The sequence below is a fragment of the Trichosurus vulpecula genome, chromosome 5 (genome assembly GCF_011100635.1).
Source record: "Trichosurus vulpecula isolate mTriVul1 chromosome 5, mTriVul1.pri, whole genome shotgun sequence".
NCBI classification, from domain to species: Eukaryota; Metazoa; Chordata; class Mammalia; order Diprotodontia; family Phalangeridae; genus Trichosurus; species Trichosurus vulpecula.
Genome location: NC_050577.1, coordinates 278,262,461 through 278,275,676, shown reverse-complemented (window position 1 = coordinate 278,275,676; position 13,216 = coordinate 278,262,461). Strand labels below are relative to the sequence as shown.

At 48.7% G+C, this 13,216-nt stretch overlaps 1 protein-coding gene across 1 annotated transcript in view; it reads right to left on the bottom strand.

The window, feature by feature from the left end:
• The window catches only part of HDAC7 (histone deacetylase 7), a 49,414-nt gene that overhangs the window by 15,043 nt on the left and 21,155 nt on the right, over nucleotides 1–13,216 (bottom strand). The window contains exons 3-13 of the mRNA XM_036759034.1: nucleotides 9,124–9,308; nucleotides 8,873–8,963; nucleotides 8,379–8,481; nucleotides 6,314–6,429; nucleotides 5,985–6,110; nucleotides 5,586–5,677; nucleotides 5,276–5,386; nucleotides 4,905–5,085; nucleotides 4,406–4,602; nucleotides 3,966–4,121; nucleotides 2,477–2,699 (exon numbers count right to left, since the gene is read on the bottom strand). Of these exons, the coding sequence (XP_036614929.1) occupies nucleotides 2,477–2,699; nucleotides 3,966–4,121; nucleotides 4,406–4,602; nucleotides 4,905–5,085; nucleotides 5,276–5,386; nucleotides 5,586–5,677; nucleotides 5,985–6,110; nucleotides 6,314–6,429; nucleotides 8,379–8,481; nucleotides 8,873–8,963; nucleotides 9,124–9,308 (1,581 nt within the window). The remainder of the gene's footprint in view (nucleotides 1–2,476; nucleotides 2,700–3,965; nucleotides 4,122–4,405; nucleotides 4,603–4,904; nucleotides 5,086–5,275; nucleotides 5,387–5,585; nucleotides 5,678–5,984; nucleotides 6,111–6,313; nucleotides 6,430–8,378; nucleotides 8,482–8,872; nucleotides 8,964–9,123; nucleotides 9,309–13,216) is intronic.

The following is a 13,216-nucleotide window of genomic DNA, read 5'->3' as shown; positions in this document are numbered from 1 at the left end:
ATGCCCACAACCACCCTGACATAGACTGACACGTCTAACACAACCCAATGTATCTTAGTTCCAAGCATACATACACATTGATTACAGACCTGCACCAGCCAGGCAAATTAGCATATGTCTATGTGGCCAGGCCATAAGTGAAATTAAATGATAGCCTCACAGGATGATCCTTACACTGAATGTCATAATCCTAAAGGGGCTTAGAGATTAGGCTCTGGTAATCCTAAATGGCTGTTTGGTGATGGCTCAGTGGCTAGAGGGCTGGGCCTGTAGTCAGGAAGACCTGTCTGGCCTCAGACAGTTACTCTCTGTGTGACCCTGGTCAAGTCATTTAGCTTCTAGAGAAGGAAATGGCAAACTACTCAAGTATCTTTAACAAGAAAACCCCATGGACAGTACTGGTGTGCAATGGTCCACAGGGTCACGAAGAATTGGGCACGACTGAACAATATCTCACAGTTTAATAGCAAATGAAATATCTATCTGTCTGTCTGTCTCTGTCTGTCTATCTTAGCATAGCATTTCCCCCTTTATATAATTATCACTGTACCAGGGCTTGAGGTGGGGTAATAAAGCACTCAAATGGTTCTCCATTATTTTCCTGACCATTATACCTGAGGAAGAGCCAGGGAGAGCAGAAGACAGAGGGGGAGTGAGAGGGAGAGAAGATGGGAAAGAATAAGAGAAAAAAGAAAGGAAGGGGAAAAGGAAAGAGAGAGAGGGAAGGACAGGAGGAGCCAAGAGCTACTGTGGCCATTTTTGGCTAGTTTTAAATGATTCAGAAGCTGGAGGATGAAATGAAGATCTCTTAAGGTTAGTGGGCTAGCTCAGGCTCAGCATTTAGCTACCTTGTCTATTCTTTGTTCTATCTCTTCCTCTTATCACTACAATCAGAGCTTGGGCTGTCTGTCCCCTTTGCTTAGGACACCCTCCTTCTGTACCACCTGCCTCTTGGAATTTCTACCTTCCTTCAAAACATGGTTCAGGAGCCACCTACTACATGGAACTTTCCAGATCCCCCCAATTAGTGAGTTCTCTCTGTGCTTTGAAATCACTTTGTCTTTTCTGGTATCTGTTTTGTATTTTATAGAGCAGCTAGGTGGTATAGTAGATAGAGTGCTGGTCCTGAAGTCAGGAAGACTCCTCTTCCTGAGTTCAAATCTGGCCTCAGATACTCGCTAGCTGTGTGACCCTGGACAAGTCACTTAACCTGTTTGCCTCCATTTCCTCACCTGTAAAATGAGCTGGAGAAGGAAATGGTAAACCCCTAATGGAGTCACGAAAAGTAAGAAATGACAGCAATATTTTGTATTTACTTCTCTGTATTTACACTGTATGCCCCCAGGGAAATGTAAGCTCCACAGGACCAGTTCTCTTGACTTCATCAGCATCTTGCACACTTAACAAATACTGAGCTTGTCCGGGCCAGGGTGTCGGGGATGTGTTTTCCCAACCACGTCCCCGACAGCCTGGCCTGGACAAGTTTCTGGAGAGATCTGAGCCTGTTTCTAGACAGAGGGAAAATGGGGCAGTGACAGGCCTGGGAGAAAAGAGCTGCCTTATGCCCGGGCTTCTTTTCTCCTGGTTTACTGGGAACCCTTGTTGGGGGAGGTGGGGAGCAGGTACGTACTTTCTTCTCAGTTCTGCCTATTGAAATCCTGTTCCTCTTAAGTGGTGCTTTCTCTGTGAAGTCACCTCTGACCCCACTCCTCCCTGCCGGCCTACACAAGGATTCCCTCCATCTGCAAAATGTTCTAAAAGCACACTGGGTATATCTTTCACTGCACCCGACACACACTGCACTATTTTACTAATTTCCATACATGAAGTATCCTATTTTCTTCTGATAGGTTTTAAGATTCTTGATGCTTTTCACTTTTTCCCCAGTGCCCAGGGCAATGGACATAATAGGTCTTTAAAAGATATTTTTGTTGTTGAGATTAAATATAAGGATACTTCAGAGAGTGTGGAGTAGAGAGGGGAAGAGAAATCTTGTGTTCTCAGGTGTCTTACGGAGCTTGAGGGAATAAGGTAGCTAGAAAGGATCCTAGGTAGAGGACACCAAACACACTGTCAGAGCTGGACAAACACATCTTTCCTGGGCATTACACACTGGACAAGCAGGACTTCAGAATTCATGTACAAGGATGGATAAAGAGCAGAGGTTCTTAACTTGAGGTATATCATTTCTTAAATATTTTGATAACTGTATTTCGATATGATTGTTTTCTCTTGTAACCCTATACACTGTCTTATGTATTCAAAAACACTGTTCTGAGAAGGGGACTGAAGGTTTCACCAGACTGCCAACAAAGGGATCCATGACACATCTTGACCTAGAGACACACACACACACACACACACTCTGTCTCTCTCTCTCTCTCTCTCTCTCTCTCTCTCTCTCTCTCTCTCTCTCTCCTTCCAATAACCTTTTCCCATGGTCTTTTTTCTGCCTGATCCCAATCCTCAGTCTTACCAGTTGTATAGGGCAGGGTCCTGGCAGGGGTCTCAGAGCAAGGTAGTACTAAGGCCTGGCTAGGTGGTTCTGAAGTTGGCAAGGAGACAGGGGCAGCTGGGGAGGACTGTGCCCTGGACAGGGGCCGGTGTCCACTTTGGGTAGAGGGCAACAGCAGTGAGTCACCTGAGCTTCCCCTGGGAAGCCGACCCAACAGCCGTTGCTGCTGTTCCCATAGGAATATCTGAAAGAGAAGAAGGCTTCTTAATAATTTGATTTCTCCAGCTCTAAACATTACTCCTGCCCCTAGACTAGTGGTATTAAACTCAAGTAGAAACAGATCCCTGCTGGCTGCATATTGACTAGAAAACCTCAGATTAACATTATCTATGTTGTACTGTATTTTTATTTTTCTTGTTAAACATTTCCCAATTATATTTTCATCTGGTTGGAGCAGGGTGCACTTGGAAGTTTTGCCTGCTGCATATGTTAGCCCTCAAGTTTGACACCTCTGTTCTAGATCTCGTAGGAGAATAGGAAGACAGATCTTGAGCTAGAAGGGAACCAGAGGCTACCCAGTCCAACCTCCTCAATTTTACAGGTGATCCTGAGAGATTCAGTGACTTCCTTAAGGTTATACAGATAGTGTCAGAGACAGGATTTGAACCCAGGTCTTCTAACTTTAGAGCCAGGAGATTTCTCACTAAACCACCCTAATGTAGCTTTTCCAGAAAGCCCCACCTGAGGGTTCTACTGCCCTACATTGCCACCGATTCCCTTGCCGTTTCCCCAGCTTCAATAAGGCCTGGGCTGATCACTGTCATCTCACAAAGACCCAACTCTCATACCCCAAAGTCAGAACCCAAGCTGGGCTCTCCAGTGTTTACAAATTGTGGCCCAGCTCAAATCACAGGTCTTTCATATGGAAGGGGCATGAAGATTCCCCAATGCTCTTCGCTTAGGACAAATGTGTATCTAATCTTTGGCTAGTTAGTTTAGAATACAGAACTAACTAGTTAGTTCATTAGAATACTGAATCAATGAGGCCAAGATGTTTGTAGCCCATGTGGGAAAATGAATTCTGGTTGTGTTTCATGGCCACAGACTCTATCCCTAGCTCCTGCCAACTGCCCTAAAAATGTGTGCTGCTGGTCACAAAAGAGACTGGTTGGGAGAATGTGAATGGACTTTAGAGTATATCCCCTCTGGAGACAAAACTCAGGCTGTATGCCCTCTGGTGGTGGTGAGCTGTGAAATCATCTTTATATGAGAAGGCTGTTATATTTTTGTTGTATGTTTGTGACTTGAATTCAATTGAGCTCATGCCACTGTGAGGTAGGTGTTGTGTGAGGCAGGAGAGAAGGACACTGATGCCCTAGAGCTGCTTCCTGCCCTCACTGTCCCGTCTCCTCCCCATTCCCATCCTGTCCTGGCTGTGCTCCTATAGCCCCCTACTCCTACCCAGAAACCTCTGTAGGAATGGGAGTCTCTGGCTTTGGAGGCTGCCTACCTGCTGGTGCTGCTGAGAGGCGGCAGGACCAACATCAGGCTTCCCATGGCTGAGGTCCCTGTGCTCTGGGCCTCTGACAGGTGCCTCGTTGGTCTCTAGGTCTTCTGCTGAGGGGATCTGCCGAAGTCGAGGCTTCTCACTTGGTTTTGCCGGCCTCTGAGCAGGAGAGATGTCAGAAGGCTGTTAAGTGATTCTGAAGTCAGTGAGGCAGGGGGTAGGAAGTAAGGTGGGCTGGGTGAACCTGATCTCTTAGCCTGCCACTGATTCCTAGGAATCCATGAACTTTATGTAGTTGAGGGTAATTGCTGCCGGCCCACCCTGGTCTTAGCCCCTTTCCCTCCAAACTTCCCCCTCTTCTTTTGCCTCACAGTAGCCTAGCTTAGCACCCCATCACTGACATACTCCCTAACCCCTCGCCCCCACCCCATTTCCCACCTCACCTTGCTCAGCTGTGTGTGTTGTTTCAGCCAATCCAGGCGGGGCTGTAGGGAGCCTAGTGGCTGGGGAGCAGTGGTGCTGGGGGGCAGGGGCTCTGAGCGAGTCCGGCTCAGTGGCGTGTGGGGGCCTGAGCCTGAAAGCCGTTCACTGGAGAGTAGTGATTGGGCAAAATGGAAGGGCAGTGGCCCAAGCCCAGGCACTACAGAGAATGAGAACAGGATGAGGACAGGAGGGAAGCAAGGGGGACATCTCAGAAGCTCAGAGCAATTGGGAAGGGAGAAAGGAGCGGAGGACATGGTCACTGGTTAGGGGGGAGGGAGTGGAAATTTGGGCATAGAGAGGAGGGCTGAGCAAGAAGGTCTGGAGGGGCTCCTGGCAGGATCTTTCTGGGAAAGGGCCAGGCACTTCTGGCTATCTATTCATTAGGGTAGAGAGACCTGTTCTCCTATGATTTATTCCCTTCCCCATCAATACCTTCCCCAGGAGCAAGAGGGATCTCACCAGTCAGCAGTGGGGGATGAGATATTGAAGGCTCCAGGATGAGGATGGGCTGCAGGTGGGATGCCAAAGTACCCCCTGCCTCAGGCTCTAGGCCTGGGGGCAGGAAAAGGGGACCATGGGGGCTCCCCAGGACAGGTCCCCGGGGCCCCAAAGCAGGGTGAGTCCTTCGGTCGCCATCAGCCTAGGAGAGAAGCAGAGGGTGAGCAGGAGGAGGCTAGCCAAGGAGGAACTGAGCTAAGAATAAAGGAGATGCAGAATAAAGATTGGATTGGGGAGAGGTGAAGAAGAGGAGGAAGAAGTGAATGCCAAGGAAGAGCTGGGAAGAGAGTACAGGGGGTTTAGAGTAGAGAGGAAGTACCCTAGCCACTTACCCTGGTGGTAGCAGGCAGCCCCAGGGTGATTTCGGGAAGCGTGGACACCGTTGGCAAGGCAAATGGGGCAACTGAACTTTCCTGTAGTCGAAGCCGTTGGGCTAAAAGCTCCTGCCACAGGGAGCAGGATGAGAGGTCACATCCCTCAGACTTTTACCCACATGGAAACCATTCTCTCTAAGATCTGTACCCTAGATTCCCAAGGGGCACCTAGTTGGGTTCTAAAGGCTTGAAGATACTCCAGTGGCCCTTCCCTAGGTCCCATGATCATTGCCCGACAAGCAGTATTTGGTAAGAATGGGGTATTTACCTCAGAGCCCATGGCAGGTATGGGGCCATGCTCACTGTCATTGGGGGAGCTGCAACCTGAGACGGGCGTGCTGCTACTACTAGGGGATGAATCTGGAAAGTTGGGAGGAAAGGAAAGAGATGTCCAAGAATGAGGAACAAGGTCCAGTCCCCGCCCCCCCCCCAACACTTTCTCTCCAAGAACAGACTCCTCAGTCTTTTTCATTCATCACTCCCTGCCAAGTCCCAGCCCAAAAGTCAGTCAGGCCTTCATTTGCTTGGTAAAACTGCCCTTTCTCTGAAGTGGGGAACAGAGAAGTAGTAAACATGGTTCCACCCCCACCCCCAACCCCAGGGAACCTCTGCCTGGTGCCTGGCCTGCTTTGGAAAGGTCCCCTCCTCTTCCCTAAATCCCCCTCACCCCCAAGGGGCTCAGTGGGGCGCCGACGAAGGCTGGGAGGAGCGCTCTCCTTGCGGAGCAGTGGGTTCTTCCTCAGCTCCAAAGATTTCTTGGGCTTGTAGCGCAGCTTCAGGTTGGGCTCTGAGACTGTAGAGAGGACTAGAGTCACCCTAGGCTCCCTGCCCCCCTCCACTGACCCTCCCTCCAAAAGAGACCCTATCCCACAGACCCTATCCCTTCCCTCATGTTTCCTTCCCTCTCAATTCTGTCCTTGCACCCCCTGACCTGAGTTATCTCTCCCATCATTTCCCTTCCAGCCCCCACCACCCCTGCTTCTCTCCCCAGCTCACCTGTCTTACGCAGGGGAAAGTGTTCTGGGGAGTCACTGAGTAGACTGGGAACTGTGGGCAGGAAGCTGTTCAGCACGGCGGGGGGTGCTCCCTCTGTCTCTAGAGACCCCAGGGTTCTGTGGAGAAGATGCTTAAGCTGCTCCAGAATAGCTGGGAGCCCCATGCCTGCAGGTATACAGCTGCACTGGGCAGCCTTTCGTGTAATCTCATCCACCTGGGTACGCTTCCTATGTCCCCAGCACCATGCATTAGGAAGTGCAGAACTGATTCCACTGGGGGTCTCTCAGGCAGGGCCAGGAGCCTGGAGCTGGGCAGGGGAGTGGAGTGGAGCAGGGACCCCGAGCTCCCAGAAGGCAGCTTCTCAGGCAGCTAGGTGGTGCAGTGGATAGAATGCCGGGCTTGGAGTGAGGAAGCCCTGAGTTCAAATGTGACTTCAGACACTTACTAGCTATAGGACTCTGGGCAGGTCACTTAACCGCTATTTGCCTCAGTTTCCTCATGTGTAAAATGAGGAAATAACAGACCCTGTCTTCCACAGGTGTTATGGGGGTCCGATAGAACCACAGCTGTACAGCACTCAGCACAGTGCCTAGTCCATAGGAAGCACTATACAAATGTTAGTTCTCATTATCCCAGAAGGGCATCAATGGGTCTAGGCAGCTTCCTGTGTCTAGGTCACAGGATCATAGGATTTAAGCTAGAAGAGAACCCAGATATCACTGAAATCAACACCCTCATTTGACCCACGAGGAAACCGAGGCCCCGTGAAAAAAAGGAATGGTTCAAGGCCACACAAATGGCCCAGTCAGGATTTGAACACAGGCTCTCTGACCACCAATCTAGTTTGCTTCCTTCTGTAGCATTCAACCCCCTCATTTTTTATAAAATGAGGAAACTGAAATCTAGAGAGCTGACTTGCCCAAGGTCACACAGGTAGTAAGTAGAAGAACCAGGATTCAAACTTTGGTCCTCAGACTCCAACTTTTCATTCTACTCCACTGCTTCTCTGGATACGAGGGAGCTTAGCTGCCCCTACGCTGACCACTTATGACAGGCTCCAGAGGGCAGTACTGTGTCATAATTGGTCTCCTTGCCTCAAGTCTCTCCCGTCTCCAAACCAGACTCTACAGAGCTGCTGGAGATCTTCTTAGAGCAAAGGTATCCTTTGATAAATAAACTCCAGTGGCTCCCCCAGGTACCTCTAGGATCAAATAAAATCTCCTCTGTTTGTCATTTAAAACTCTTCATGACCCGGCTCCAACCTCCTTCTCCAGGATTTTTATAACATAGTTTTATGTGCTCTATGCTCCAGCGGCCAAACAGACCTTGTCCTCACATATAATATTGCATCCATGCCTTTGAATATGCTGTCTCCCTTGCTTGGAATGTCCTTCTCCTCTCTTTGGCTTCTCAGAAACTCTGGTTTCCTTCAAGCCCAAGCACCATCTCTTCTATAAGATAAGGCCTTTTACGATCCTCCCCAGTATTGGTACCCCCTTTCCTTGTATTTATTTTGTACAGATTTATAAGTGGACATGTTTCTCCTGATGGAATGTAAGCAGCAACTTGAGGGCAGGGACTTATTTTTGTCTTTGTATTTTCATTGCTTAGCATCAGGCTTGGCACATGGGAGCCACTTGACAAATGCTCACTGATTTAATCAATCAGTGGATGGAAGGAGTAGTTCTGTGCACTATTATCTAATATTCTGGAGGCTTTGAGGCTTGGGTCAGGTGGTCAGACTAATGGGACATAGACCGTTCCTGACACTGAAGATGTACCTGCCCAAAGCACTGTGACGTATGTGTGTGTGTGTGTGTGTGTGTATTCAGAAGCATTTTAAAGGAGGAGGACTTTGTGGGCAGTGGGCTGCTGTTGTGTATATGTTAGGGATGTATGTGTGAGGAGGCAGCTGCATCCTCTTTGTAGGGTGGTTGCTGTCAGAGCTAGGGAGAGGTGGGGGGATGGAGGGAGCTGGTTGGTGTGTGCTTTTGTGGTCAGAGCTTTTTAGTTAGAAATAGGGAGTTAATGTACATGGGTGGGGTGAGGGGAGGGAAAGACTCACCTGAAGGGAATATTGGAATGGGTGGTTCTTTCCAATGCTGCCTGCTGCTTCTTCAGAATGACTTCGGCCAATTTTTGTTTCACAGCATGGCTGGCCACAGCACCTGGGGGTAGGGGGTGCAGAGGGGTTGGAGGGAGGGAGTAGGGGGGTGGGCTCCTAGCACACTCACTGTCCAATGCCCAGCTTAGGCGCCCAGCAAGAGATGTACCAGGAACTCCCTCCCCATCCTCCAGGACTTTCTGTTCTTCCTCTCTCTCAGAGCCAACAAACACAGTTACACAACACACACAGGTTTAGAGCCAGATAAACTGTTGTGTGAAGGCTGACACGGGGATGGACAGGACCAAAGAATCTCTAACACCTCCTTCCCCCCGCCCCTCACTTTCTGACAAAGATGCAGACAACCAGGGGAAGCCAACCAGCCCTGATGTTTGCCCCAGGGTGGGTCAGGAGCATCTGGGGGCAAGAACCAAGAAGAGGTCTCCTTTATTTACTCCGTTTGCTCTTGTCCTTGTGGAGAAGTTGCCTCAGCTCCTGCTCTTGATGGCCTCCTGGTGCCTCTTGCACTGGTGTCTCCAGGGAGAGCTGGGGATGGAGTGATGAAGAAAGAGGTCAGGAGAGTAAGGGGGGTGGGGCAATGGGCTGAGATAGCTTGATCCTGGTGAGGGACACACTTGGGGGTAATGTGTGGGTGTATGGAAGATGTATGCCTAGGGATGCGTCTAAGGTCCCAGAAGAGACTTACCTGAATGTGTTCAACCTGCTGATGCTGTAGACCAGCAAGAAAGAGCTGGTGGTGCAGGTGCTGAGAGCGCTGAAGGGCCAGCAGAGTTGGTTCTGATGTAGGCTCCACAGGGGGCCTCTGCCCCACCCTCAGGTCCATGGGCTGGAGCTGAGGGACTGGCAGTGCTGGGCGGAAGGTGGAACTGGCTAAGGACGTGAATTGGAGACACAAGGAAGCATTGTATTAGGAGCGGGAGAGCTGCCCTGATCATCTGTCCTGCCCACCCCATCCATGGCTTAGACCTGTGGCCCTCCTTGCAGGCCACAGCCATGAGTTTTGGAGTTGTGGAGTGAGTCCCTCTGGCCCTCAGCCCCACAGTCCTCCAATCCTTCCTTCACCCTATGATCAATCCTGCTTAACTGAAGGGCCCTTTCCCAGTAGAGGCAGACTTCAAATAGGCTAAATGTGGAGGTAGTGGAGTCTGGTATGAACCCATTCAAGTCCTCCACTAACATGGTAGGACTTAAACTACTACTCTTGGGCCTTGCTCCTCCCATCTGCTAAATGGAGAGGGCCTTCATGAGAACAGGCTAAGTGACTGGCACCTCCAACTTGCACTTCTTTAGACTTCTGACCCCTGGGTTACTAGGGGCCATCTTGGCCACAAAAATGAATCATCCGGTTCACTTAGACCTGTGCTAACGTAGTGCCTGCATCCTCCAGTGTCCTCTGTGCCCAGTGGCATAGCAAAGACTACAGGCACAGCTGTCTCTTCCTGGAGCGCCCTCCCCACCCACTGCCAGGCCGGCCCCTCCATGGTGCTGGGAACCCCGCCAAGGTCTTGGGTGAAAATGGCTATTTATAGCCAGCTCCCAGAGCAGGTTCCACCAAGCACAGCCGGTCCCTGCAGTCAGAGAAGCTCAGGGTGGGGAGAAGGGAGGGAGGGAGAGAGGGGGAGAAAGTATCCAGGAAAAGGGAAGGGTTTGTATAGGGTGGAGGGTAGTGCTGGTCCTACCTGGTAACACAGAAAGGAACCAAAGAAACCTTACAAAAAAGGGGACTTCTGTCTTTTTAAAAATTTTAAATAAAAAAAAAACACTTTTTTTTTTTGGAGGGGAACATTCACATCTAGGGAGCTCCCTTAAAAGGGACTCCTTCTATCAAGGCAGATCAGCACTTTTCTGGCAACTTTTAATCTGAGAAAAGTGCCTGGGGCACTGGGAGGTTAAGTGAATTACCCCCAGGCAATTCCTGAAGGGTAGTCAGTGATCACATCCCTCAAGTCACACCACCTGGCAAAAAGGTTTCCATCAAGACGGATGGCAAATGTTCCAAAGCCAAGCTTCCTCAAAGCAGGGCTCCCAGCAAGAGGCCAGGTTGCCAGGGGCTGATGGAAAGGTGTGGGGCAGTATGGCATAGTAGGAAGGACCCTAGCTTAGGTGTCAGGAAACTAGAGTTCTAGTCCTGGTTCTTTTACTAGCTAGCCATGTGACCTCGGGGGAGTCATTCTCTGTACCTCAGTATTTCAATCTGTAAAATAAGAGGGTTGGAATAGATGAGAGGTTTTTGTTGAACCTTTTTGTTGAACCCCTTTGGCAGCCTGCAGAAACCTATGTCCCCTTTTTCAGAATAATGTTTTTAAATATTGAAGGAAATGCTAAGTTTCAGTTAGAGGATTGTGAAAATAAAAATGTAATTTTTTCCCCCTTCCAAGTTCCCAGATTCTCTGGGTCAGCTCCAGGTTAAGATCAGATGATCTCTAAAATCCTCTCCAGCTCTGTGGTACAGTACAGAGCCCAATGGAGTTAAGAGTCAAAGAACTTGGGTTCAAATCTTGGTTTTGCTACTTAATGACCAGCTAGGTGGCGCAGGGGACAGAGCACTAGGCTTGGAATCATGAAGATTCATCTTTATGAGTTCACATCTGGTCTCATATACTTACTAGCTGTGTGACCCTGGGCAAGTCACTTAACCTGGTTTGCCTCAGTTCCTCATCTAACTGGAGAAGGAAATGGCAAAGCATTCCAGTATCTCTGCCCCAAAACCCCAAAATGGTGTCACAAAGGGTTGGACACAACTGAACAGCAACAAACCTATGTGACTTTGGGAAAATCACTGAACCTCTTTAGGCCTCATCTGTAAAATTAGGCCTACACAAACCCTAAGCTTCCGGCCAGTTTTAAATCTATGATCCTGTCATCCCAAAGAAACCAGATGGCTATTCTGTGGGCTTGGGAATCTGCTTCAGGATAAGCTTCCCAGATTTCCCAGAGACTAAGTCCTCTCCCCTGAAGGGGCCCCCAAATTCACATATTTCCTTAAGTTCTGGGGGCTAGAGGTAACATAAAGCTATGTAGATTTGCTTAGGACTCCTACTGATGAGAGAGAAGGGAAAAACTACCTTCTTAGAAATGGATAAATCCTGACTAAATCTACCCTTTTTTGCTGGGCCTTTCTTTGTATCTCCTAGGCTAAGCACAATGCCGGGCACATAAGTGCTTAATAAATGTTGACTGACTTGACTTGACAATGAGTCCAAGGGCTTTGGCCACATCTAGCCCAGCCTAGAAACTTGGGGCTTGTTATCTCGACATCACCTTTTCACTCCCAACACTCTCTAGGTATGTGATACCATGTAAGTCACTTAATCGTTATGTACCTCGGTTTTCTCATCAGTAAAATGGGGGTAGTAATAAAGGACGGGCAGTGAAGGGGATAAGCATTTATTAAGGGCCCACCATGTGCCAGGTAATGTGCTATGTGCTTTACAAATGTTATCTCATATGATAATAATATCACAATAATAACATTAATCTCAGTAAGTTGTGACGATCAAGTGAATTACTGTAATATGTCAAGTTCTTTGCAGACCTTAAAACACAGATTATATCAGTGCTGACCCATACAAACTGACACTGGGCTAGAGGGCTGCTTGGTGGGAGGGCTGCTGCCTAGGAACCTGGGAATCCCTCTCACAGGAAGCCCAGCATTTATGGCCCTCCACAATCTGTCCTCCTTACTCTCTTACACAAACTCTCCGTTCCAAACAAGTTCACTCGCTATCCTTAGAGAACTCGGTGTGTCTATCTGACTTCATGCTTTTGCTCACATAGTTCCTACTGCCTCTTTGCTATTTATCTCTACTCTATCCATTCTTCAAGGTCCAACTCAAGGTCCTGCTCCTCCATGATGTCTTACCAGATCTACGGCACTTACTCTCCATACCACTTATCTGGCATTTTCCCTATCTCCCTCACTAGTTTCTAACCTCTTCCCCCTACAGCATCTAAAATGGTATCGCACGTATACTAGGAGAGTGAGTGGCTCCCCTTGTTACATTTTGCAGTAGGAGTCAGGCCGACGTGTACCTTCTTTTGCTTTTCCCTCCCTGCCACTCCAGCACATTTCAGTCCCTCTCTGACCCCTACCTCTTCTTTTTGCAGATCTCAATCTCACTCAATTTTTTCAGCAGATGAACCCTGTACCTGCATGTCCTAACCTGTCTAACACAGGATGGATTTGGAAGTGGGAAGGATTGGGGAAGTGATGGGCGGGACACAGGCCAAGATTTCATACAGCTGGGGGGCAGGAGTGGGGGAGATGGGGACATGAGACAAAGCTATAGTGGAAAGATCACCAGATTTGAAGCTGGATGGCCTGAGGTGGAGTTCTAGCTCTACTACTGGATGCTGGGTGATCCTGGACAAGTAACCTTTCTGAGCTCCAATTTCTTTATCTATAGAATCAGGATAATAACACTTATCTTTCTGTCTTCACAGGGTTATTGTGAAACTCAAATGAGATTATGTGTGTGAAAATGCTACATATATACACACATATGTAAAAATAAAATATACTCAATAGTATTTGGTTCTGACCCCTCCTAGGGTGGCCTACAAGCCAAAAAAAAAAAAATGGAACCCTGGGGCTTCAAGGAAGTTGTAGAGCAGGAGGTGGGGAATGGTAAGAAATGGACAAATAGTACATAACCTCCTACACAAGGATTAAACACATGTTCCACCCACAAAGCCTAAAGAACAGAGCATAGAAGGTTCCCTTTTCCTCACCTCTCCACCCTGTCCCCTTAATAGATTCAATAAAGAGAAGATCTGTC